This window comes from Trachypithecus francoisi, unplaced genomic scaffold (genome assembly GCF_009764315.1).
Source record: "Trachypithecus francoisi isolate TF-2019V2 unplaced genomic scaffold, Tfra_2.0 Lachesis_group12, whole genome shotgun sequence".
NCBI classification, from domain to species: domain Eukaryota; kingdom Metazoa; phylum Chordata; class Mammalia; order Primates; family Cercopithecidae; genus Trachypithecus; species Trachypithecus francoisi.
The window spans coordinates 46813427-46838164 of NW_022681457.1; the positions used below are offsets into that span (position 1 = coordinate 46813427).

General features: G+C 43.4%; 1 protein-coding gene across 2 annotated transcripts in view; it reads right to left on the reverse strand.

Annotated features, from left to right (window-relative positions):
* The window catches only part of LPAR3 (lysophosphatidic acid receptor 3), an 83516-nt gene that overhangs the window by 29896 nt on the left and 28882 nt on the right, over positions 1–24738 (reverse strand). For both annotated transcript variants that reach the window (XM_033225443.1, XM_033225442.1), the window contains exon 2: positions 23881–24637. In XM_033225443.1, the coding sequence (XP_033081334.1) occupies positions 23881–24616 (736 nt within the window). In that variant the 5' untranslated portion in view covers positions 24617–24637. The remainder of the gene's footprint in view (positions 1–23880; positions 24638–24738) is intronic.

Consider the following 24738-nt stretch of genomic DNA (forward strand, 5'->3'; position numbering starts at 1 on the left):
CTTCCATGGTAACTGCTTCTACCTGCACACTCTCCGGTGTGTGGCTACACAACCACGTAGCCTGCATTCATATGGTTCCACAGGTGAGGCTCCTGACAAACCTGATTTCACTCCTGACCAAAACTGTTAGCTTCAAAGCACCTGAGGCAGACTGGACTGATCATAAGTCCCTCCCTGGACCCCAGCTCTGGCCAGACTTGAATGATCTAAGGGTTGGCATCTGATTTCAGGCTGGAGCAGTGGAGTCCGTTCCCAGAAAATTTGCAAATGAGAGAAAGAGGGAGACCTCGATTTATATACTTAGGAGCTACTGGCTGCCATGTTTGGTACAACATAAGCAGAAGAAGCAGGACAGAAAAAAGAAAAGTTTGTAGAGGAAGAATAAAATTAGCTCAAGGAAAGAAACTCAGATGAGAAGTGAATAGAAAGAATTTCCTGAATAACACAGGGCTTTTCAACACCTGGTTCCAGGCTGTTCCTTAGGCACGGTAATCTCCACACCCTTGAGTTATAGAGACACTAGTGTTCCTCTCCATTTTCACTTAAGCTGACATGAGTTGGTTCCTGTTTTTGCAATCAAAAGTATAGTTAATACATTGAATGGAATTCTACGTTTAAGTACAGGGCAAGAAATTGAAACACACAGTTTCTTCCAGATAAGTCATAACCACCATTATTGGATCAATCATTTGCTATAATTCTAGAGTCCCAAACAAAAGAAATTCAGTCACTGGTCAAAAGCCAAAAAGTTCCCAGGGTTTGAAACAAACTTATAATGTATGGTTATGCAAGCTGAATTTTAATCATGCAAATGAATGAGCAGAAATCATTTTCCTTACATTTCCTTTAGCTCCATAAGTTATAGGTTTGAAAAGAGGTTTTAAAAGAAACGCACTTAAGTAGATTAGTTTTCATTTTGATAAAATAAAAAGTATTAGTGCAAATTATAAACTTCATCAGTCTGCTTATTCATAGCACTCTTAAAAATGGTCTTCTGAAAAAATTTATCTGCTAAAGTACTTACAAGTAAGCACATTTTTTCTTTATGTAGGTAAATGAGGGTAGACTCAGGAGTTCTTTTCAGAAGTAGAAGATAATCGTAACAGTCCTATGTTTGAACTTCAAGTTCAAGATCACATTTGGCATGAATTTCAAAGTTTTCCAGGGGTGCTGTTTTGTTCACAAGGAGGTTTTTCTTGTTTGAGCTCTCTTGCATAAGACTGTTGCAGGAGAGCAAAGAAGAAAAAAAAAAAGATTCCCTACATGTTGAGACATGGAAGAATTAGAGGGCAGGAAATGAAAGCCACCCAATAAGCAATGCTTCAGTCTCTGGAAGCATTCTGTCAAGGCAATTTCAATCCTCCCCTTAAAAGATTAGGCTGAAAGGAGGAGGACCAAGTACTGAAGAGAAAGTGAGCTCCCGCCTTGGTCTTCATGCTGCTTAAAAGTCCATCAAGCCTGGGGTGGGGACAGGGCTGAGCCACAAGTGCAATGCCTGTGGAGGCTCTGGCCTGCAGAAACTCTAACTCCTGTCTTCACCTTCACATTAAAAACTCCCTTTCTTCTTTTATCCTGTCCTCTTTAGCCCTCCACACAGCTACGCCTCATCACCTGCTCTCAGCCAATACTGGAATTCCGAGTAGGGGGTGGTGTACTATTTTTAGACACCCAAGAAACTTCCCAGGCTTGGTGTAAGTGGAAGTTTCTCTTTGTGACCACCTTCCAACAAACCTCTTTTTTCAACTGTGATTTCTTCTCTCCCAATGGTATTAAAACACATTTAATGAACTGGGTTCTCACGAGGCAAAGCAGCAGCAGAAGGGTCTGTCAGTCATGAAAGTGTGTTGGTCTAGACTTTTCCAAGCTGGAGGTGCAGTGGGTCTATTCTGCACTGGTATAGGTTTCAACAAGGACAGTCTTGAGCTAGGGAGAGGGGCTGCGTGAAACGCCACACCTGCTGGGTGTTGGCAGAGACTCGCTGATGGATTTTAGCGGTTAAAATCCTACCCTATGCTAATAACATCACTTTTCTAAAGAGATCTAAGTGCTTCACAAGTTCATTTGCCCAAAGATGGCATTTTATAAAGAAAGTAAGTAGCCCAATTATCCTCTCAGGTAAATCAAAAGTCAGTGCAGCTTTGGGGCTATGTCTGGAACCCACCAAGCTGGCTCCTTTCTCAGGCCTTTTGCATCTGCTGTTGCCAGCTCTGCCTGGATGGGCTCTCCCAGGTCACCAATGGGCTCAGTCTACCCTGCATTTGGGTTTCTATTTAAGAAGTCCATGACCACCCAGTCTAAAGCAGCCTCCCTACCTGCGTCCTACCACCCTTATCCCTCTCCCCACTTTGTTATCAGAGGTCTTAACAATTCTTGACATTCTGTTCTAATTTATTTGCTGATGGTTCACCTGCACTACAATGCAAGCTCATGAAGCCAGGGACTTTGTCTTGCTCATCACTCTGTTCCCAGAACCTAAAGAGGGCTTGGCCCACTGCAGACCTCAGCAAATGTTATATGAATGAATGAATAAGAATGGTGGCCAAATATCTCAATTTCTAGCTTAACATGTGCTCACTGCCCTGTCAGCTTTAATTTACTCTTCTATGCTTCCTGCCCTTGGTTTGCTGACAGGCACTGACAGACAGATAGATAGTTCTGGTCTTTTTAAATGTCTTGTGCTGCAGCAGAAATGTTTCATTTAAAGGTGTGTGAATTATAGAAACCTGATGTTGATGGGAAGCATAAGGAGAAAGATTTACTGCACTGTTTGTGGGAGTGGAGATGGATGCAATCTGTTGGAGGACAATTTAGAGATAGCTTAACAAAATTTTAAACATGCATTTTCTTGACCTACTTGAATAAATACAATTCACAAAAATAGACCCAGGAATGCTTGGAGATGTATCTAAAAGGACCCTCATTGCAGGGATATTTTAATGGCAAAAAATTGGAAATAGCTCATAAAATATCATCAGTCAGTATGTATACAATGTAGCCTTATATAGCCACTGAAGATATTTAGACATATGTTTATAGAGACATGAAAAAATATTCGTATGTTGTCAAGTGAAAAAAGATGGAGAACTATTATGACTATCAAGAACACATTTCTGTACAAAAATCATTACTCTGAGAGTACTGTATACACACATACCCCCGACCCCTGCCACAGTCTTTTATTATTCGCCGGGAAAGTGTCTGCAAACCAGCATATTAACCTGTTAACAGTGGTTCTAAAATCTCTAAAGAGAGAACTAAGGGGGACTTCCACTTTCTAAATCATATATTCTACAATGTGTACATTTTAGAAACAAGCAAATTACATCCACAATAACAAAAACAATTAAGATTTTTAAACTTCATTTAAATTCTGGTGCCAAAGTACGTCAATATTTATAAAACTATTTAAATTCTGAGCTCTGGGCCCAATGTTCACATTAACAAATCTGGTAACTTCTCCAGGCTTTATTTATTCCTGATCCATAAAATGAAGCTAAAAATGCTTTTCCTTCTACTGCTTAGGGTTATTGGATGGCTAAATCAAATCAATGGGAAGAACACTGAAAAGCGTTTTTAAATCACTAAATTAATTCCAAGTGGCCATTATATACATTGTTTAAGCTTCTTGTTAGCATTCTACCTGTATTTCATTGACTCACAATATACTCTAGGAGGGATTTGTGTTATGACTTTTACAGATGAGGAAACTGAGGTGTAGAGAAATTGAATTTCTTACTTGGAAAGCAGAACTAGAATCAAACACTCAAACTTTATCCCACACTTCATTTCGCTTCCATCTCCCACACTACTCAGAGAGCAGGTAGGTATAAACGCCCTGTAAACTATAAATCTGTCAAACATGAAAGGGACTAGGATTATAGTCAGGAGCAGTAATAAGCACCTTTTGAACTAGAAAAGAAGATAAAAGTACAGTGAAAAAATTGTGTTTCTTATTCTGCACTGTGTTGGTCCATCATTACCAAAACCAATTAATCTTTTTAATTATGCTCAAACCTTTTTATGCACTCCAAACTAGAAATCAGAACAGTTTAGGAAAACCTCTCCAGAATATATCTTCAAGGTTTTATAAAAAGAAAATAAAATTTAGGCTTTGATAAACTCAACATGTGTTTACTTGGGGAAAAATGAGATTTTTAGAAAAAAGTAGGGGCAAGTGAATTCACCAAGCTGTGAAAAGGATACTTTATCCACTGGGAGGTTTCTGTGAGTTTGCTTGTTACAGGAATACTAGCAATATACACAAACAAGGTATACAAACACAGCGACAGGACACGTTCTACCAATTCCACACAGCCACAATCCGAAGTCATTACTCTTACCAAAGCTTCATATAAGAGGGCTCATTTCTAAATAAGGTGGGTAGGCTCCAATTCCCTCAGCTTCAAGTAAGTACATTTTGATCTCATATTACAAAATACAATCAATTTTCCAGTACCACAGGTCCAGTAAGAAAACAAACAAATTCAAGATTGTAAGTTCATTCATCATAAAATATGTCAAAAAGACTTTCCAGACAAATTCTCACGTTAAAAAAGCCATTTTAAAGATGTTTCAGCTACATAAAGGGATAGTAGAGAACTACGAATCACACTGCTCCAATTAAAGTTGGAAATGCTCTAATTTGTGTTTCCTTGAAAGTTCCAGTCTTATTAGAGAGTCTCAAAACACAATAATACAATTTTTTATTTTCATGATGCTATAGTGATAGGCTCCTGTGCCCAATTCAGATTGGTGACATTCTGCTTGAAACTAGTAAACCTTGTCATCAGGCTAATTTTACAAGTCCCTTTTCCCCTCTCATTTATAGCTGCTTATATTTCTCTGCTTTATGACTTTCCACATGAAGCATTCTCTAAAACATTTTTGGGCAAAACTTCATTCCATGCTTCCTCAAGAGTGCAGTAATACTGGAAGCAGAGTTTGCAGGTCACTGTAAGAGGTCAGTGAGAAGTCTCCTGGTGTTAATAGCTTGAGTAATATTGTTTTCTCCTTCAGACCACACCATTAAATTGTTTTCATTACCCACAAAGGGGTTATTTGTGTCAGAGCAAATGAGATCTCATCCAAATTCAAACTGGCTAATTTCAACCTAATAAAATAGTTTATTTCTAATAACTAGAAGAACAAGACAATGACAAAAAATTGTAGTCTTTTTATGACATACAAGCAGAAGAGAAGAAATGTATTTTTTAAATAGGTCCTACAAGAGTTTTAATTTGCTATCTGGAAATTTTGGAGGGGGCTACCCTGTAGTTTATCCTCCTAGAAATGGGAGGGTATGAGGTATTTTCCAAAGGTTTTACAAAAAATTATATCTTATATTCCCTGGCAATATCAGAGATTCCACTTTAGACTTCTCTATTTCACTGAGTTTCCTCCATTTCTACCCCATCTTCTTTGTTCTTTTAGTCATTCAAATTTAAAGCTCTGAAGCTGGATTCATCCTTTTGCTACTCCCCTCAGCCTCAATGTGTCACCACCTCCTGAAGCTTCTATCATTTTAATGTATTTTAAATCCATTCTTCCTTTTGTTTTCTCACTGCTTTCACAGTAACTTGCTTCTGAAAGGTTTGTGCCTGGGGTAAGGGCCTTTAGAATACCTCAGTAGTTTCTTCAAAACAGGGATGTCAGGGCTGTACTAGTGGATCACTGGATTAGAAACCAGCATGTGTGTGTGGGAGTGGAGGGAGAGCTCATGCATACGCTGGGCACGTTGCCCTGGTGATGTTGATACAAAGCACCACACCACCTCCTGAAACCCACATTTCTATGAAGAATTGTCTGGGCCAGCCCTGTTTTGGCAAACTTCCAAACCCAAGTGCCTGCAGCCAGTTGGAGTCCATCAACAGGCCCAGGAAGCAAGTCCATTTCCTATCAGGGAATATGAAGACCCCCAGTCCTCAGCTGTGCTTGCTAATTGGGACCTGGGCGTCTGCTTTATATCCTAGCTCCACTACTTGGGGTCTCCAGGGTAGCCTGACTGGTACTCTAGCTCTGCTGATGCCAGAGTCTTCCTCAACTCCTGTCAGTCTTTCAGAGACTTACCATCACTCCAGCGGATGCATCTACCTTTCCTGATTCCCAACCTGGCCCCCATCCATGGTCAGACCTCATTAACTGCTGCCAGGTTTCTCTGACCCTGACTTCCAACTACAGAGCCCAAAGTGCATTTAAGCACCTGATTTTAGTTAAAGGAAGTAGCATCTGTGGTCCCCGAATCTCCTGCCGAGGTCCCACCCCTTCCTTGGTGGCTCCTGGGCACTATTCTAGGGCCCATGTTTCTGTGGGAACTACAGTTTTGCCCTGTCATCTAGGAGCTGCCACTAAACACTGGTCTGTCTGCAGCACTCCCTTAACACCGCATTGAACAGCAGGCATGGGCCTTTGTGAGTCTACTCAGATCTAGCCAGTTTCTTCCCTCTACTGAATTGTCCAACAAGCCTGGCCACAGCCTGCCAGTCACCTGAGCCTTCCACCCACTGCAGAGCTCAGACAGTGGCTGCTGGAAGGGACTAGTGTTGTCCATCTGGATATGGCCAGCCACCATCTTATATGGCTTCCTTCACCTTAAATGCAGGTCCCGCCAAGAAAGCCTTCGACTTAAGAACCCCAGAATGCCCCTGCTGGGCCCTGAGGCTGCCCACTTTCCCTCCCAAATGACAGAAGTACAGAATCCAGCGGCTGGTTCTTGGCACTGTCCCTGTGGACCACATTTAGAGAGCCTCCCTGAGCCAGGAAGCCCTGTGTGATCCCTGTCATGCAGAGGCCAAGAGTCAAGAACCCAAAATATTCTCCAGGCTCACCCAAAAGCTACCCTCCCTGAGCTGCAAGTTGCCTTAGACCAGAGACACAACATTTCCTTTCCAAGTTGGAACAAATGAAGAAGGGTCCAGTTATCACCCCATAAATGGGCATTAACCTCTTGTAAGACAATCTCTATGTCCTTCTGAGAGTTTACTCCATGCAACTGAGAATATATGGTTTTAGTTTCTAAGCTGCATGCAGACTCAGGTAGAGCCTCCAGAACAACCTGGGTCTGCTGTGTCACCTTAGCATCTTCACTAGTTCTTCCAGTCCCAGCAGAAAGCACAGAGCTCCACTCTGACACAGCATTTGTAAGTTTGCCACATGTCAGGAGTCACAGAGGGATGTCTAAGCAGTCACGCAGATCCTAGGAACTCTGCTACATGTTTTGCAACATATGGACCCTCAGAAGTAAACTCAGTATGATGTCTCTGGAGCATCCTTCAACAGAACAGTACAATGTCTAGAGAACCCTCAATAGAACATCAGGCCTAATTGTAACACGCCCTAGAACCAAGAAGCTTGGAACATATCCTGGGGAGGAAAACACTGACCTTCCAAGGGAAGAGTTATTTAACTGGTATAAAAAGTTCTGGCTGGGCACGGTGGCTCACGCGTGTAATCCCTGCACTTTGGGAGGCCAAGGCGGGCGGACCACGAGGTCAAGAGATCAAGACCAACCTGGCCAAAATGGTGAAACCTCGTCTCTACTAAAAATCCAAAAATTAGCTGGGCGTGGTGGCATGTGCCTGTAGTTCCAGCTACTCGGCAGGCTGAGGCAGGAGAATCGCTTGAACCTGGGAGGCAGAGGTTGCAGTGAGCCAAGATTGCGACACTGCACTCTAGCCTGGTGACAGAGGGAGACTTATCTCAAAAAAGAAAGAGAAAGAAAGAAAGAAAGAAAGAAAGAAAGAAAGAAAGAAGAAAGAAAGAAAGAAGAAAGAAAGAAAGAAAGAAAGAAGAAGAAGAAAGAAAGAAAAGAAAAGAAAGAAAGAAAGAAAGAAAGAAAGAAAGAAAGAAAAGAAAGAAAGAAAGAAGAAGAAAGAAAGGAAGAAAGGAAGGAAGGAAAGGAAGGAAGGAAGGAAAGGAAGGAAAGGAAGGAAAGGAAGGAAAGGAAGGAAAGAAAGGAAAGAAAGGAAGAAGGAAAAGTCCTTTGGTCTGGGGCCCATTTATAGGATTCTGAGGCTGTAAACTGAGTCATGAGGAAGACTGTTCTGGACACAACACTTATATCATAAGCCTTGTCAAGGGCCCAGATAGGCAGACTCAGCACAGATAGACAGCAGGAACACTGTCTCCCTGACTCATTGGTGAGTCCAGTTCTGAAAGCCCAGTAATGTAGAAACTCTAAGGGAAGTCCCTGAGACTCACCAGTTGCTCAGATAACTGGAAGAAGGTCTCTGCCACATAGCACCAGTGTCCCTTCTGCCAGTGCTTGAGGCTGGTGATAAGGAGTCTCACCCTGGGGAAAGATACCAGCCCCAGAAAAGACAAAGAGGCCTCAAGGCAAATACTTCTCAAAACCAAGGAGGCTGATCAGAGGCAAGGTACACAGCTAATCCTCTAACCCTCATGATCCCAGGAGAGCTAATTTAATGACACCTAAGTCTCCTGAAGTTCCCTGGATCACAGTAGGGTTGGTCCTAGGCTAGTTAAGGCCAAGCATTCCAGGGCCGGCCTCTCGGATGGGCGGCCCTGTGTGATCACGCAGGTCTGTGCTCAGAAGGACCTGCACTTGGTTGACAGCTCTGCTGTCACGCTCTTGAAATCTTCAACAATTTTCTCTTTGAACTTGTATTTTGTAAGGGAGCCAGAGGAGCATGAGGGTGAGCAGAGGAGACAGGCGGAAGAAGGGAGAGAGCTTTATATTTTAGTACCTTCAGTGGCACATCTCCCCTGTCTTTTGAACAAAAGACCCACAAATTATGTAGCAGGCTGTCAGCAGTCCTGATGGAACCCCCTCCTATGTAACCAGCCACCATGCAAAGGAGAGAGTTAAAGACTAACAAACAAGCCAGACGCAGTGGCTCACTCAAAGTGTATCCCAGCACTTTGGGAGGCTAATGCAGGAGAATCACTTGAGACCAGGAGACTGAGACCAGCCTGGACAACATGGTGAAACCCTGTCTCTACAAAAAAAAAAAAAAGACAAAAAAAAAAAAAAAACATAGCTGGACATGGTGGCGTGCGCCTGTACTCCCATCTGCTCAGGAGGCTGAGGTGGGAGGATCGTTTGAACCTGGTGTGGGCAAAGGTTGCAGTGATCCAAGATCACGCTACTGCACTCCAGCCTGGGTGACAGAGCCAGATGTTGCCTTGAAAGGGAAAAAAGAAACAAAACTAACAATCACCAGGGACTCTGGAGATCCCCCAACCTCTAGTCCCAACCCTAACCAAAGAAATCTTTCATGCCTTTGGATCGCTCACAAAAGTCAATTCCAGACCCAGGCTAACTCAGTATCACAGATTCCCCCAGCTCAGGCCAAGATAACCACTGGAGAGAACCAGGACACAGGAGGCCTCCATTCCAGGAAACAATTCATGGCTGATGCACAGTTAGTAAGAGGGGTCCCAGGCAATGCAGAACCAGTCCCTGTAGTTATGATCAGCACAAGGACCCAGGCTGAGTCAGTCTGGGTGGACCAGCCCAGAACCACTGTCACCGAGGCTGCCTCTCCCACCCGCTGTGGGCTGCAGGGATGGTGGCTCCCAGCACTGTGAGGAGGGTATGCCCTGGGGCAGGGGGAGCCTTCACCGCACCTTGATATATGACCCGGGGCAGGTTTCCATCTCTCTGAGCTTCCATTTCCTCATATTTAAAATAATGGCAGCAACACCTTCCAAGAGGATTAAACAGAGTGTATATAAATGCCCAGCACAAAGTGGTGATCAATTTTTTAAAATCCCTTTTTTCTTCATAGGGCTGTTATTACAAACGAGCTGTTATTAGAAATGAGACAATTATACATAAAAATGCCTGACAATTCAAAGTGCTTCATAAATGTCGATTCTCTTCCACATTCTCCTTCCCAGTCCCTCTTAACCTTTGTTCTTGTGACCAGACCCTCCACTAACTGCCAGTTCCCACCCCAGCTCCCACCCAATAAGCATGTTTGTTGGCTTATTATATAAACATTTACTGAGTGCCTACTGTGTGCCAGGTACTGCACAAGTGAAAACACACATGCACACAGTCCTGTCCCTGAGAAGCTCACAGTCTGGTAAGAGAGGCACTTAGCAAATATATTTTAATAGAGTGGGTTACTTTTATGAGTTAATTCTTTTAATATATAAATAGTATACTACAGAAGCACTGGATAATTAACTCTGCCTTGGGGAGTCAGAGAAAATATAGAGAAGGCAGACTCTTGAGTTGGATCTTGAAAGATGGACAGGAGTTTGCCATGCTACAGAAAACTTCCAGGAGACTGAGGCAGTCACTGCACATGTGCAGGACAGTGAGAAGCTTCTCATGACAGATGCAGGGGCTGTGTGGGGGGAGTGCATGGAAAAGGAGGCTGGGAATAGGACTGGGAAAGCAGCCTTGTAATCCCAACTAATTTGGGCTTTTTCCAGTTTGCAAGAATAGACAAGAAAAGATCAGAGCTAACTGTGCTTTTTAGGAAAATGCCTCAGCTGGTGGTTGGGGAAGGCCTGGAGCAAGAAAATGCCGGAGGAGGGAATCCAGACGGAGATGACCGTTAGCAACACAGAGCAAGTCTTGGTCTAAAGGCATGTAGTAGGATCTGAGACACCACTGAGGTAAATTTGGTGACTAATTTTTTTTTTTTTTTTTTTTTTTTTGAGATGGGGTCTTGCTCTGTCACCAGGCTGGAGTGCAGTGGCGCGATCCCAGCTCACTGCAACCTCTGCCTCCCAGGCCCAAGAGATTCTCCTTGCCTCAGCCTCCCGAGTAGTCGGGACTACAAGCGTGCACCGCCACACCCAGCTAATTTTTGTATTTTTAGTAGAGACGGGGTTTCACCATGTTGGTCAGGATGGACTCAATCTCTTGATCTCATGATCTGCCCGCCTCAGCCTCCCAAAGTGCTGGTATTACAGGCATGAGCCACCATGCCCGGATGATTTGGTGACTAATTTTAGATTTGGTGATTAATTGGTTATAGGTGGTGAGAGAGATGGTACTACCAAGCTTTCCAGCTTGGAAGGCAAGGCAGATGGAACCCATTGCAGAGATCCTATATAACAGGTAGAGCAGGTCTGCAGGGCAGCTGAAGCTTGTGGTGCCTCCAGGACATCCAGGTGTGCACCTGAAAGCAGCTGGAAACAGATTGGGATCTCCTGAGAGGCTGAGGATAGAGAGGCTACTCTGAGAGACGTTCACATGGAGGGGTTGGTTCAAGCTGTGGGAGTAAAATCACCTGGAAAGAACTTGGGGACCCAAAGGAGAAGGAACAAAGGGCATTTCAGAGGTGGTCAGAAATGGGAGACACTGCACAAGCAGCAGAGAAGGAACAGAAAGAGGAAGATACCATCAAAGCGAGCATGAAGCAAGCAGGCGCATAACAGGAAGGTCAAGGTAGATCATTAAATTTGGCAACTAGGAAGACAATAGTGGCTTAATCAAACACAGTCATATTAGAATATTATAGGAAGAAGCTAGCTTACTATGGTTTGAAGTATTAAGAAAAGAGAATAAATAAGAGTAAAAAAATTGGCTGGGCACATTGGCTTGTGCCTATAATCCCAGTACTTCGGGAGACTGAGGCGGAAGAATCGCATGAGCCCAGGAGTTTGAGACCAGCCTGGGCAACATAGGGAGACCCCATCTCTAAATAAGAAAAGAAAAAAAAAAAAGACAAGAACAAAAGTCTGCTAATGAAGGGAAGGAGAGACAGAGCAGTAGTTAGAAGGGGAGTTAAGGTCAGGGCTTACATTTTTGAATGATGAAGCTCATAGGAAAGCAAGAAGAAGGACAAGAGTAGGCTCGTGGCTCCCCCAGCTCCTCGCTGGAAGGAACAGGCCCTAGTGAAAAGCCAGGACGGTAAGGATGTGACCTGTGCAGGTGGACTGAGATATGAAGGGAGGGAAATTAAGGAAGTTCATGTCAGATGAAGAAAACAAAGATCGGGAGGTCAACTGGGGAATGAGAGAGGGCAAAGCTTAAAGACCTTGGGGAAAGTGGCAAGGTTTGATTAGGTCTTGCTCTTGCCTGACCCTGCCTCTGAATTTTAGTTCCCATGATGGATCCCTCTTCCTGCTTCTTCTATCTCTGCCTCCTGCCAGATTTCCATAAGCTCACATCCCACTGGCCTGCTTCTCTTCTCCTCCCCTGCAGCCCCTGATGGGCCTTCTAGCTGCTGCTGACAAACATGCCTTCCTACAGCATCCACCATGATGGACCAGCTCCGCCTCTCTCTAGCATCTGAGCTACCTCCCATTCCCAGATCCTGGGGACTCTCCTATTGTCTCCTAAGTGATCTCTCCCTCTCCAACCCATCTCTCATCTTTCTAAAACCCTGCTTTGCATTTTGCAACTCCCACCTTCTCAACCCTCAAGATCCTACATGGGCTCTTTTTTGCCAGATGAGGTAGTTCAGCTGTGGGCTGAAGAGTGGCCACAGGCCTGTTTAATTTGTCCTGCATGGTCTTTTAACAAAAAATGAAACTGATTGTCTTTACACAGGGCATGATCTGTCTAGTTAGCCACAGGCACCACCCCTCCCTATTTCCTTATATTCACTCCAGACCCAATTCACATACCCATGTTATCTGCCTGGTCTCTGTTAGATATTTGACAATGAAGTCCACAGAACCCTAGGATCCAAGGCCTTCCATTCTCTGGCTCCATTATGTCTCTCAAATTAGAATGGAATTACTATACAAACTCCTTATTCCAGAAATCAGTCTGCCCAGTCTCTCCTTTCTACCCACGGCCCTGGCATGGCCTCCCTAGACATATGTATACCTGTCTCCCACTCTGCCTTTCCTCCTATCTGCAATACCTTGCCCTTGCCTCTCCACCTGTTACACTGAAATCAGGCTTACATTGTACCTCCTTGAAGAAGCCTCCATGGACCATCCAAGCCCACAGCATTTTTCAGCGTGGGCCCCCTCATTTGGCCCTTGTGTATATTTCTTTGTGTCTTCAGTTATCTTTTCTGAGTAAGTTTCTCATTTCCTCAGATAAGCCTGGAAATAGGGTTCTCTATTAGTCATACACAGGAAAAGCCATACAGAACAGGTCTACCTCCATGTCATCTATCTCTCATGTGACACAACCATTGGCTCATAAATCTTGGTCATTTCCTGACAACCATAAAACACTAGAGTAAGCACAGATTCACAGTGCCTTCAGGGTAGAGGCCATGTCTCATAGTTAGTACACTGCCTAAAACCTATGAAGGTAGTCAATAAACGTTTACGATGAGAAAATATAAAATGCAGAAAAAACATAAAGAATAAAATAGGTTCACCACGGAGCAGTAAATTCTCTGACTTGATGAAAACAAACAACCCCTGTTGTGGTTCACTGTCACTCAGGCATCTGAGGACAGATATATTTTGCCAACGCAAGAAGTTGGGACCCACTAGGAGAAGCAGGAACTAGAAGGTCCAGAGCTGCAGCCACAATGCTGCAGGAACTTACAAGGTGAATTTGGTCAAATCTCTCAGCAGATATTGATTCTTTGCAGTAATGGGATCTTTCCACCACATACTCTGCAGAGTTAACAACAATCTGGTGGTGAGGGAGAGCAGGTGGCTGGGCTGGAGGGACAACTGTCAGTGCAGGAGGGAAGATGACCCCTGCCAATAACTCTTGGTTCCCTTACCCCTTATCCCAGCTTCTGTGTTGATCTCTAGGTCCATGACAGGGCATAATTCCAGCAAACACCCTTTACTCCCAATTCCCACCCAACATGTTTGCCATAGCTACACACTGAACATAGTAGTCCCCAGCTGAAATTTTCAAAGTACAAACAATGTTAACATGGAATTTGATAAAATTCTACCATTGGCCAGCACACACCATACTATTCCAGATGGTAAATTAGCCCGGTGATGTGACGCCTGAGTCACAGACGATGACCACATTTCTCCTTTGGCAGAAATCAAAGCCCTAAGAGAGGGTGTTCCTGAGTTCTGAAACATGAAACCTTCCAGGAGGCTGGGTGTTGGCAGGAGGGTTGGATGTAGTTGGGTACTGGAACTTCTCCCCAAACCTTCTTTTCAAAGAGGTCAAATTTGAGAAATGTTTCTGTAGCTTGCACTCAGAAAATATTCAATAATGGTTTGTTTCAGCTTAAGAGGAAGGTTTCAGGTTTTTAAAAAGAAGAAAAGCCAGACAGAAGTTCTGAAGAAGGAGGAAATGGAAGAATAAGAAGACAGGGCAGTGGTTACATTGGAAACAAGAACACTGATTTGAGAAAAGCACTTCTGAACTGACTGTAAAAGGAGGTGTCTGAAACAGTGGCATGGGCAGAAAACAAAGAACTAAGAGCCAGACTTGAGGTAACAAATGGCTACATATGGCAGAGACAGAAGAAAGAAGACAGACTCCTGGAAATGTGGTGTTGGAAGAGGTGTCAAGATGGCATTTGAACAAGTGGGATGGAGCGCCATATGAGGGATTTTCTTTTTTCATTTGAAGCTGTCTTCCTTCTAGCAGCAGACACTGAGGTCGTCTCAGTCCCCATATTCCCCCTCAGAACAAGAGGGGATGTGTCAAACAGCAGCGTAGGGTCTGCAACTGAGTGGCAACTGCATTTTTGCACCCACCGATTGACAGCCTGCCCTGAAAGCAAATGCCTCCCTCCCACAGGCCTCTGTAGCAATACCATGAAGCACACAGGAAAATCATCTGTGACAAAGGTGCTCCTGGGACTCGCTATTTCAAGACAAAAGTACGAACACCCCTGGACTCAATGTACTGAGTACTGGTGCCTGGATACTCTGAAAAGAACCATTCTCCGTCTGATATGACTCTCTGCACAGCAACAAGAGAGCTCCTGTGTGCCAACAATCTGTTCTTTTCACTCAGCATTTCTTAAGGCAAAGCTTTAACTGTTGTTGTTGTTGTTGTTTGTTAACAGATATCTGATCACTAAGGCATGCAGGCAGTAAACACTGAAAGCAGGCTTCTGTGTTGCAGAAGCAACTACAAGGCCACAGAAGCTGAAAACAAATGTTTCCGAATTCCTCACGAAATTAGGCAAATGTACTGTTTTCTTTCTCTCTCTCTCTCTCTCTCTCTTTTAATGGAGTAAGGACAGTTCATTGATGCAGCTTATGAACAGTATCAAAAGGCCTGTGTTTTGGTCTCAAGTCTTTTCAGTCACAGGGCAAACTTTCCAATCCTAGCAAAGGTGACAATAGCAGCTGACGAACTAGGTACTCTAGAAGGATTTGTTAGCAAGAGGGGGACAGTTTCTTATGAGGACCATCCTATCATAGAGCTCTATACACAAGATGTTGGTGCCGTATCCCAGGACTCTTGTCAAGCTAATGCTTGGTGGCCAGGGTCTCATTTATAATGTTTTATTCATAAATGTTGCAAAAGTGAAATGAATTATTAATGGAAAGATCATCTGTCAGAGGCAGGAATCATTAACAGAATTTCATGGGGGAGAGGGGGGTTTATACAGACTAGCAATGCAAGCACAGAGCTTTTCAGTTCTGTGGTGACCATGTGTTCAGACTGTCCTGGGTCTCCAGTAACAGAGCTGGTACCATTTGCCACCTGTCAAGGCAGCCTCTGCAAAGCACACCCGGTCAGCTTCCTCCTGGCTACTTGTCCATTTTATAAAATCTTCCATCATGATGGCACCAACAGTAGGCTTCTAGTCCCTGTGTCCAGGTTACTTGGTGATAGAACTGGACATAAAAGGGCGTTCTGTTTGAATACAGGGTATGGCTCTTTAGAGTCAAACTAAGGTCGAAGAATAGCTAATACTTACTTAGTACTTACTATGTACCAAACATTATGCTAGGTGCTTTATGTGCATTATCTCATTGAATCCTCAAAACCTCACCACGCCAAAGATACTATTATCCCTTTCTTACAGATGAAAAAACTAAGGCACAGACAGGTTAGATGAACTGCTCAAGGTCACACAACTTGGAATTGACAAAGCTAGGATTTAAATCCAGTTCCCCCCGACTCCAAAGCCCCTACTCTTACCAACGATTTTAATAAGCATAAAGTTTGAAGACTATAGAGCTGTCATTTTCCAGGAGATGTTTTCATAGCTGTCAATAGCATGCTGCAAAACATTTGGATCAAGGGCAAGCTAAATGTTGACACAGCATGTGACTTTATAGAAATAAACTTTATAGAAACCAAGGGAGATACAAGTTATAAACCTCATGACTTGGGTCCACATCGTTCCAGTCCCTCACTTCCAAGAGGCTATTAACTGACTCTGAAGAGTAGAGTATGGAGCCAATCTCCTGGGGTTGGAATCTCAGCTCTGCTACTAACCTCGAGCAAGACATTGAACCTTTTCGGGCCTCGGTTTCCTCATCTGGTAATAACAGAACTTCCCTCAGGGTTGTCATGAATACTAAATGAAATAAAACATATAAATTACTCAGAACCATGTATACCCCACAATGAATATTAACTATTAATAATTTTATCAATATGGGTCTGTGGGCAAGAGACTAAGTCCACTTGAATTTCCTTGTCTTAAAAACAGATCTGCATAGAGTTGTTATGAGGGTTAAGTGAAATAAAATCCTAAAAGCATGGAACATGCTGACCTCATCATAAGCATTCAAAAAATGCTCATTTCTTGTCTCCTTCTCAAGATAATACTATCACTTAACCTTCAGAGACCTCGGCTTCTCATATTACAAAATTATAAAATAAAACAAGGGCCAGGCATGGTGGCTCACGTCTGCAATCCCAGCACTTTGGGAGGCCGAGGTGGGCAGATCACTTGAGGCCAGGAGTTTGAGACCAGCCTGGGCAACATGGTGAAACCCTATCTCTACTAAAAACATAAGAAAAGTAGCTGGGCATGGTGCCACACGCCTATAATCCCAACTATTCAGGAGGCTGAGGCACAAGAATCACTTGAACCCAGGAGGCGGAGGTTGCAGTGAGCTGAGACCATACCACTGAAACTCCAGCCTGGGCGACAGGGCGAGATTGTCTCAGAAAAAAAAAATAAAGAACATGATTCTCACCTATTCCCCTGCCCTTGTCTACCTCACAGGCATGTCTCAGCCAGAGCCCATCTAAGGCCAAGATGGAAGTGAGGAAACCTGGGTTCTGCTTTTAGCTTCAGCATTTGAAAAGCCACTTACTTTCCCCTCAGCCTCAATTTCCTCATTTATTCATTATAGTACATCTCAACAAGTGTGTGCCAGATAGGGTGCTAGCTGAGAGTACTAGCTGTTAGATATGTGAAGACAGATAAATAAGGTACAGTCCCTGACTTCGAAGGGTATATACTCTAGTGCAAAATAAAGGCATGTAAAAATTAAGTACATTGATTGTTGTATGGACAAGACTGACAGGCGGCCCAAGGGAGGCAGTAATCAGATTTACTCCAACAGGGCAAAGGGAGATTCAAAGAAGATAGACCTTTGAGTTAGGTCTTTCAAGATGAATGGGAGTTTCTCAGGCAGAACTAGGGAAAAGGTATCTCAACATCTGCAAAGGTTTAGAGTCAAAATGGGGGAAGCACAAATAATTCATTATAGCTTGAGTATAGGATACATCCAGGGGAGTTGCAGGAAAATCGGATAATAATACCTTAACCACTTGCTTGGCAGGATTTCCACGAGACCAAAGAGAACAGTGTATTAAAACTGAAAAAGACACAGTACTGCAGAAACATCATGTGTGATTATTATTAGTACTCTAGCAAGGCTCTTTATGGTACTTAATTTTCACCCATTTTCTCCTAGCATGAGAACTTGAGCTATTGTTTCTTTGCTTACTGCTACTTTGCCTTCTTCCTCTCTCCCCTAAGAGAAGAAGAGGAAGATTTAGCATCATTCTAAGTGGAGAGGAGGGAGGAAGAAGTGAGAAGAAAAACAACCAGCTCCCTGTTTTAATTACCCCAAGCCCTAAATCCCTTTTCTAAGTCCCTTAACAATGATAATGTTTCATATTTTAAAAGAGTTCAGTGATTTCTGGCAGAAAAAGAAACCTTCACCCTCATGGTTTTCCAAACGTTCTTGACAATAACTCATGATAGGAAATACATTTTACATCACAACCCAGCACACACATAGGCACACAAAGAAAGGTTATAAAACAATACTGATACCTGTTGAAAGCAACACACTCTGACATTTTCTCTTCTTTTTATGTCATTTTTAAAATGTTGCTTACGATCTCATCAGTGTATCAAAACTTACGTTTGAAAAACATCACTAAAAGACAGGAAGGTTCATGGAAGACTTCAAAAGAATGGTTTGCAAATCCCTTCACTCTTTCTTTTCTCTTGTATTTTAAGACACTGCAAAATAGAGGAAAGTCCAGCCCATTTTCTGGAAACAACAACACATTTCTGTGTGCACAGTTCACATGGTGTGTTGTTTGACAATAAATGAGACGTTTCCATGTGGGGTTTCTTGTGTGTTTAGTTGCTGTACCTGATTAGGCTTGTTGACAAGATTTCAAAACCCTTTCTTAGGCAGGGCCTTGGTGCTCTTTGGAAAGCAGGATCATATGTCTCCAATGTCTTTTCAACGAGAACATTCAATAAGCAACTTTTTTCACATAAAGGGCCCCATCACACACTCTAACCCAGAAGTGAGCAAGCATTTTGCCTCAGGGTTGCTGAAACGAGAACATGATGCCTAGATGCCTTTCCAATCATGCACACACAGATTGAAAACTCACATCACATCATTACTACCACCACTACCCTCAAGGAAAGAGTCTGAGTCCCCATGCTGTTAGCTTTTGTGTTCAACCAAAATCCTAAAGCTGGAAAGGAACACAAAGGTCATCTGATCTATTCTCCTTCCAAAGAGGATAGCCAACTAAACTTCGTGGTTCACAGGTGAGCTATTTTCCACTGCGCCACCACAAAGTATTTGTGCTCTGTGGGGACCTCCTCATGGTAATGTACAAGCTTTAAATGTTTCCGCCATCACACTTCCGAGTATACCACTTCTCCCTCTTAAAATATCTCTTCCTCCAGCCCATGCAAATCCCATCTATCCTTCCAGATTACATCTGAGCCCACTAAGAAGCCATCTCCACATTCAACAGCCCCATCCACCCTTTCCTCTTCTGAAATAAGATTAAGCTCACTGAAATCATGCAACCATGTGCCTCTTAGACATTGTTTAACAGACAGTTAAAATGTACTTAGATACTGACTTTCTAATACGTAAAATAAGAGTGTTCAGAAGAAATTTTGGGATTTAATAATTATTTATTTATTTATTTATTTTGATACAGAGTCTTACTCTGTCACCCAGGCTGGAGTGCAGGGTCGCCATCTCGGCTCACTGCAACCTCCGCCTCCTGGGTTCAACCAATTCTCCTGCCTCAGCCTCCTGAGTAGCTAGAATTACAGGTGCCCACCAATACACCCAGCAAATTTTTGTATTTTCAGTAGAGACAGGGCTTCATCATTTTGGCCAGGATGGTCTCAAACTCCTGACCTCAAGTGATCCTCCTGCCTTGGCCTCCCAAACTGCTGGGATTACAGGCGTGAGCCACCACACCTGGACGGATTTAATCTTAAATGAACCTTTCCTACAAAATACATATCAAGGAATAAATGGAAAGGTTTAACATTTTATCATAAAGACATTTAAATCCTGCAATTATTAAAGACATGAGTATTAAGCTATTCATCTCCACATAATCAGAACTAGTGATTATATGATGGTTAATGCCAGCACTGTTGATTTTTCTAATATACTATCATTTGGAAGATGCTTGTTTTAGGCAATTGAATTCTTACATGTAGTAGATAGGGAACTGGGGGCTTTCTCCCTAGAAAGATACTGTGGTAGGTACTGCTGTCAAGGAAAGAGGCTCTGTGCTTGGATCCACAGAACTGTGTTTGCTGTTGCCCCACAAGATTCATATTCTCTCTCTCAATCTCTCTCTCTCCCTCTCTCTCCCTCCGCTCTCCCTTTTCATTCCCACCTTTGGATACTAACTGTTATCAACGATAACTGAATTTTGTAAATTGTAAAGAACTTCAAGATGGTCTATGCCACCTGATGAGGGAATGTAACCAAGAAAAGATGAGCTGATGTGCTGTAGATCATCCTTGTAGAAAATGAAAGAATTGGAGGTAAAACCCAAATCTTTCTGCTATCCAGAGAAAGCAGGAGCTAGAAGGCTTAAGCCTTACACCACCTAGCTCTTGAGTTTCATTTCCCTTGTCCCTGAACTTCCTGTCTTCCACCAGGTTCCTCCGTCTTACCATTAAGGAACTTCTGAGGTCCTTGACACCAAACTGTCTTCCTTCCATTAACCAATTCTCCAATGTTGTCTTATCTCACACGACTTCTCTTATCCTACTTGGAAATTTCATTGTTGATTCTGGTTTTTCTCTTAGCCAATACCACACCTGCCAAAACCTCCCAGCTCCTTTCTTTTAACCCCTTCCATATCTGTTGCAGACAAAATTACATACAAAACTGAAGCGAGTAACCATGACTATATCACAAAGGGTCCTGTTCTCTTCACCTAGGGTTTTGGAATCCTTGTCTCTATCATGCTGTGTACTATATTATAATATGATGAGAAAAGAAAGTTTTCTCTTTAAGCAGGCAGGTAATTTCTCAAGACACATAGCCAAGCAAATGATTATGCCTGCAAGTTAAGCAGGGACAGCAGCACAGTTCATTGATACTATCTGTAAATACCAAAGTCCGTTCTTTATCAAAAACATCAGTATCTTCTCCAGCTCGAGTGGAAATGCTGAATTATGTGAACCCTCTCTTTCTTGTTCTTGTCCATTTTCTTATCAAAGTGTCAACGGTGTTAAAGCAGAAAACAGGACAAAAAGATGAGCAGTAAGAAGTCCAAATAAATCAAAAGTAGCCACAGAGTATGGTAGTAAACATGTGAACTCTGGAAGCCAGCTGCACAGTGAGTTGGTTAACAGCTGAGAGACTGGACACACTGCTTCAACTCTCAGTTTCTCCATCTGGTAAACGGGTATAATAGTAGTACCTATCTCACAGGGTTTCCATGAGAATTAAATAAGTTAATGTTTGTAAAACCACTTAGGACAATGCAGGGCACATATTAAGCACTATATAAATATTTGTTAATAAATCCTCAGTTTGAAATTATTTTAACAATCACACTCTGTGTCTGCTGACCTCCAAATCTTACCAGCAGTTTCAGGACCTAGAGGCACTGTGAAGGTTTATATACCACACCACACACACTCTGTATCCTCCACTACGAACTGCTACCTGATAATTCATTTTATAATTCCTTCTCATAAGGAGTAGAGACAGAAATGTACTCCCAAACCTCTCTCAGCAACAGTCCCCATTGCCGCAGCCACACACACAGTGAGAAATGCCCTCTATGCCTTATAAGAAAAGGTCTGTGAAACCACAGAAGTTCTTGCTTGCCCGTGCATTACAAATTCTACCTGTAACCCAGAATCAGAACTGGGGAGGTGGGGCAATAGGCCCCCTACTTCAGAAAAAATAAAACAAAGGGAAAATTCTACGAAACCACATGTCTTCTTGGTACAGGGCTCACAGCCTTTCTCGCCTCCCTTTTTTTTTCTTTTCTTTTTTCGGTTTTGTTTTTGTTTCTTAAGACAGGCTGTTGCTCTGTTGTTCAGGTTGGAGTGCAATGGTGCGATTACAGCTCATTCAACCTCAGCCTCCCAGGTTCAAGCGATTCTCCCACCTCAGCCACCGAGTAGCTGGGACTACAGGCACGCACCACCATGGCCAGCTAATTTTAGTATTTTTTGCAGAGATGGGGTTTCACCATGCTGCCCAGGCTCTTTCTTTCTTTCTTAATTTTACTCCAATCAGGCTCTTGGCTATACCAAATTTGACGATCTCAAGATCAGCACAAGTCCACCACTTTAGTAAGGCCAGCAACACCTGGTCTTACGCTACCTCTCAGGGGTACACTCAGTGTTAGTACACTGCTAATGCTTCCTCTCCTCGACTGCCTTCTTCTCTTGCTTCTAGTTCCCCAGAGTCTCCTGGGTTTTCCACCTCTTCTAGGGCTCCTTTGCTGGCTGCCCCTTACCTCTGACCTCCTTACACTGGAGGGCCTGCCCTGTGGCTCCATCCTTGGTCCTCCTCTCCTTCATATCCACATTCACGTTCACGGTGAGCTCATGCAATCCTGTGATTTAAAATACCACTTTCCCCCCAGGACTCTCAAATGTACATCTCCAGCCCAGACCTAAATCTTGAATTCCTGAGTCATATATCCAACTGTCCACTCAATAAAATTGCCACAGCCCTTGGATGTCTAATAAGTTCCTAAATTTAGCTTGTCCAAAACCAAACTCCTGATCTTCCCCCAAAACCTCTTCCTCATCAGTCTTCCTCATCTTGGTTAATGACATTCCTCATCTTCTTCTCCACCTCTCATCTTCCCTTCTACCTTACCCATCAGTAACTCCTTTAAAATATATCCGGAATCTGGCCAGGTGTGGTGGCTCACACCTGTAATCCCAGCACTGTGGGAGGCTGAGGCAGGCAGATGGCTTGAGCTCAGGAGTTCGACACTAGCCTGGGCAACATGGTGAAACCCTGTCTCTACAAAAATTATAAAAATTAGCCGGGCCTGGTGGCACGGGCCTGCAATCCCAGCTACTTGGGAGGCTGAGGTAGAAGGATCACCTTCTGCCAGCTACTTGGGAGGCTGAGGTAGAAGGATAACTTGAGGCCAGGAAGCAGAGGTTGCAGTGAGCTGAGATCGTGCCACCGCACTATAGCCTGGATGACAGAGCCAGGCCCTATCTCAAACAAAAAACAAAAAAACAGAATCTGACCATCACCTTCAACTACCATCTGGCAATGGTGATCTCTTCCGAGTACTGAAATACTCTATTAACCCATTTATGCCAGAGGTTGCAAATTTTTTTGTGTGAAAAATCAGAACTTGGCAATGACCTTGAGCAGTAGGATATAAATAATTCCCACAAGCTTAGCATTCCAATAATGGAACACCAGGCATAAGTAGGTTAAACAATTTTCCTGTTTTTGCTATTGCCTCACTATAGCAGTTTCTTAAAACAGTAGCCAGAGAGATACCATTAAAATATAAGTCAGATCATGTCACTCCCTTGTTTAAAACCTTCCCATAGCTTCTTATCTCACTTGAGATCAGCCCAGCCAACATGGAGAAACCCCATCTCTACTAAAAATACAAAAATTAGCCGGGCCTGATGGTGCACTGCCTGTAATCCCAGCTACTTGGGAGGCTGAGGCAGGAGAATCGCTTGAACCTGGGAGGTAGAGGTTGCAGTGAGCTGAGATGGCGCCACTGCACTCCAGCCTGGGTGACAGAGTGAGTAAGGCTCTGGCAAAAAAAGAAAAAAGAAAAAAAATGAAAAGCTTAAGTCCTTATAACCACGTGACCCTACATTATCTGAGTAGTCCACCCCCTACCTCATCAGCTCCCTGATCTCATCTCCTACTCCCCCTGCTTGATCCCTGCAGCCACAGTGGCTTTCTTGCTGGTCAGGGCTCCTGTGCCTACAGCTTCTCCCACCTGGAACACCCTTCCCCAGACACCAGTATGGTTCACTCCCTGACTGCCTTCACACTTCTGCTCAAAAGCCATCTTCCAGGCATCCCTCACCACACTTTTTTAAAGTACAAATGATACCTGCTTAGCTTAGCACTCCTCAGCCCCCTTCCCTGCTTTAGTTTTCCTTCCTTCCCTGATTCATTTTCCCACAGGAGACTCATCTTATTTTACTTATTTTGTTTATCCCCATTAGAATACTTATTTTGTCTTTCCTTATTAGAGTGTAAGCTCTAGGTGGGTGGCGATTTATGTCCGTTCTTGTTCACTGCTGCATTCTTACTACCTAGTAAGTGCCTGGTACACCATAGATGCTCAGTAAAGATTTGCTGAATGAATGGGAATGATGGCTTTTTCTTACCCACCTAAGACAGTCATCACCGTCTTCATTAGCTTCACCGGTGTCCTCCGGCGGCTGATGGACCCACTTGTATGTGGAGACAAGACATTGGTTTTCCTCTTGACATACATGTAGATCCGCAGGTACACCACAACCATGATGAAGAAGGCCATGAGGTTGGACACTGTCCAGAAAACAAGGTAACTCCTGCTGTAAATGGGAGCCAGGGAAGAGCAGGCAGAGATGTTGCAGAGGCAATTCCAGCCCAGTGTGGGGACCGACCCCATAAAAATGGCGATGGCCCAGACAAGCAAAATGAGCAGCGTCACCCTCTTTTTGGTCAGGTTGCTATGGACCCGCATCCTCATGATTGACACGTGCCTCTCCACGGCAATAACCAGCAAGTTGGTCAGGGAAGCAGTCAAGCTAGTGTCCAGAAGCCCCTGGCGGAGAAACCAGCGGTTGACAGTCAAAGTTTTTGAAACTGGGCCTGTGTTAAACATCAGGAATACATAGGCAATTCCAGCGAAGAAATCTGCAGCAGCTAAATTAGCCAACAGGTAGTAGAAGGGGAAATGAAACTTTCTGTTTTTGATCACTGCCGCAATGACCAGAGAATTAGAAAAAAAAATAAACAGGCAGAAAAACGACCCCACACACAAAACAATCACAAGCTTTGTTCCTGTCCAGTCATCGACAGTATCAGTGTTGCTCCTATTATAAAAAAAGTCCATGTGCTTATCATAGTGACACTCATTCATTGTGGAGAAGAAGTGAACATCCTAGAAAGAAATTTAAAGAAGAAACAAATATCATTTGTAAAATCAGTCACTAAACCATCAATTGCTATTTCTAAGCCCCTTCTGGCTAACTCCCATCAAGG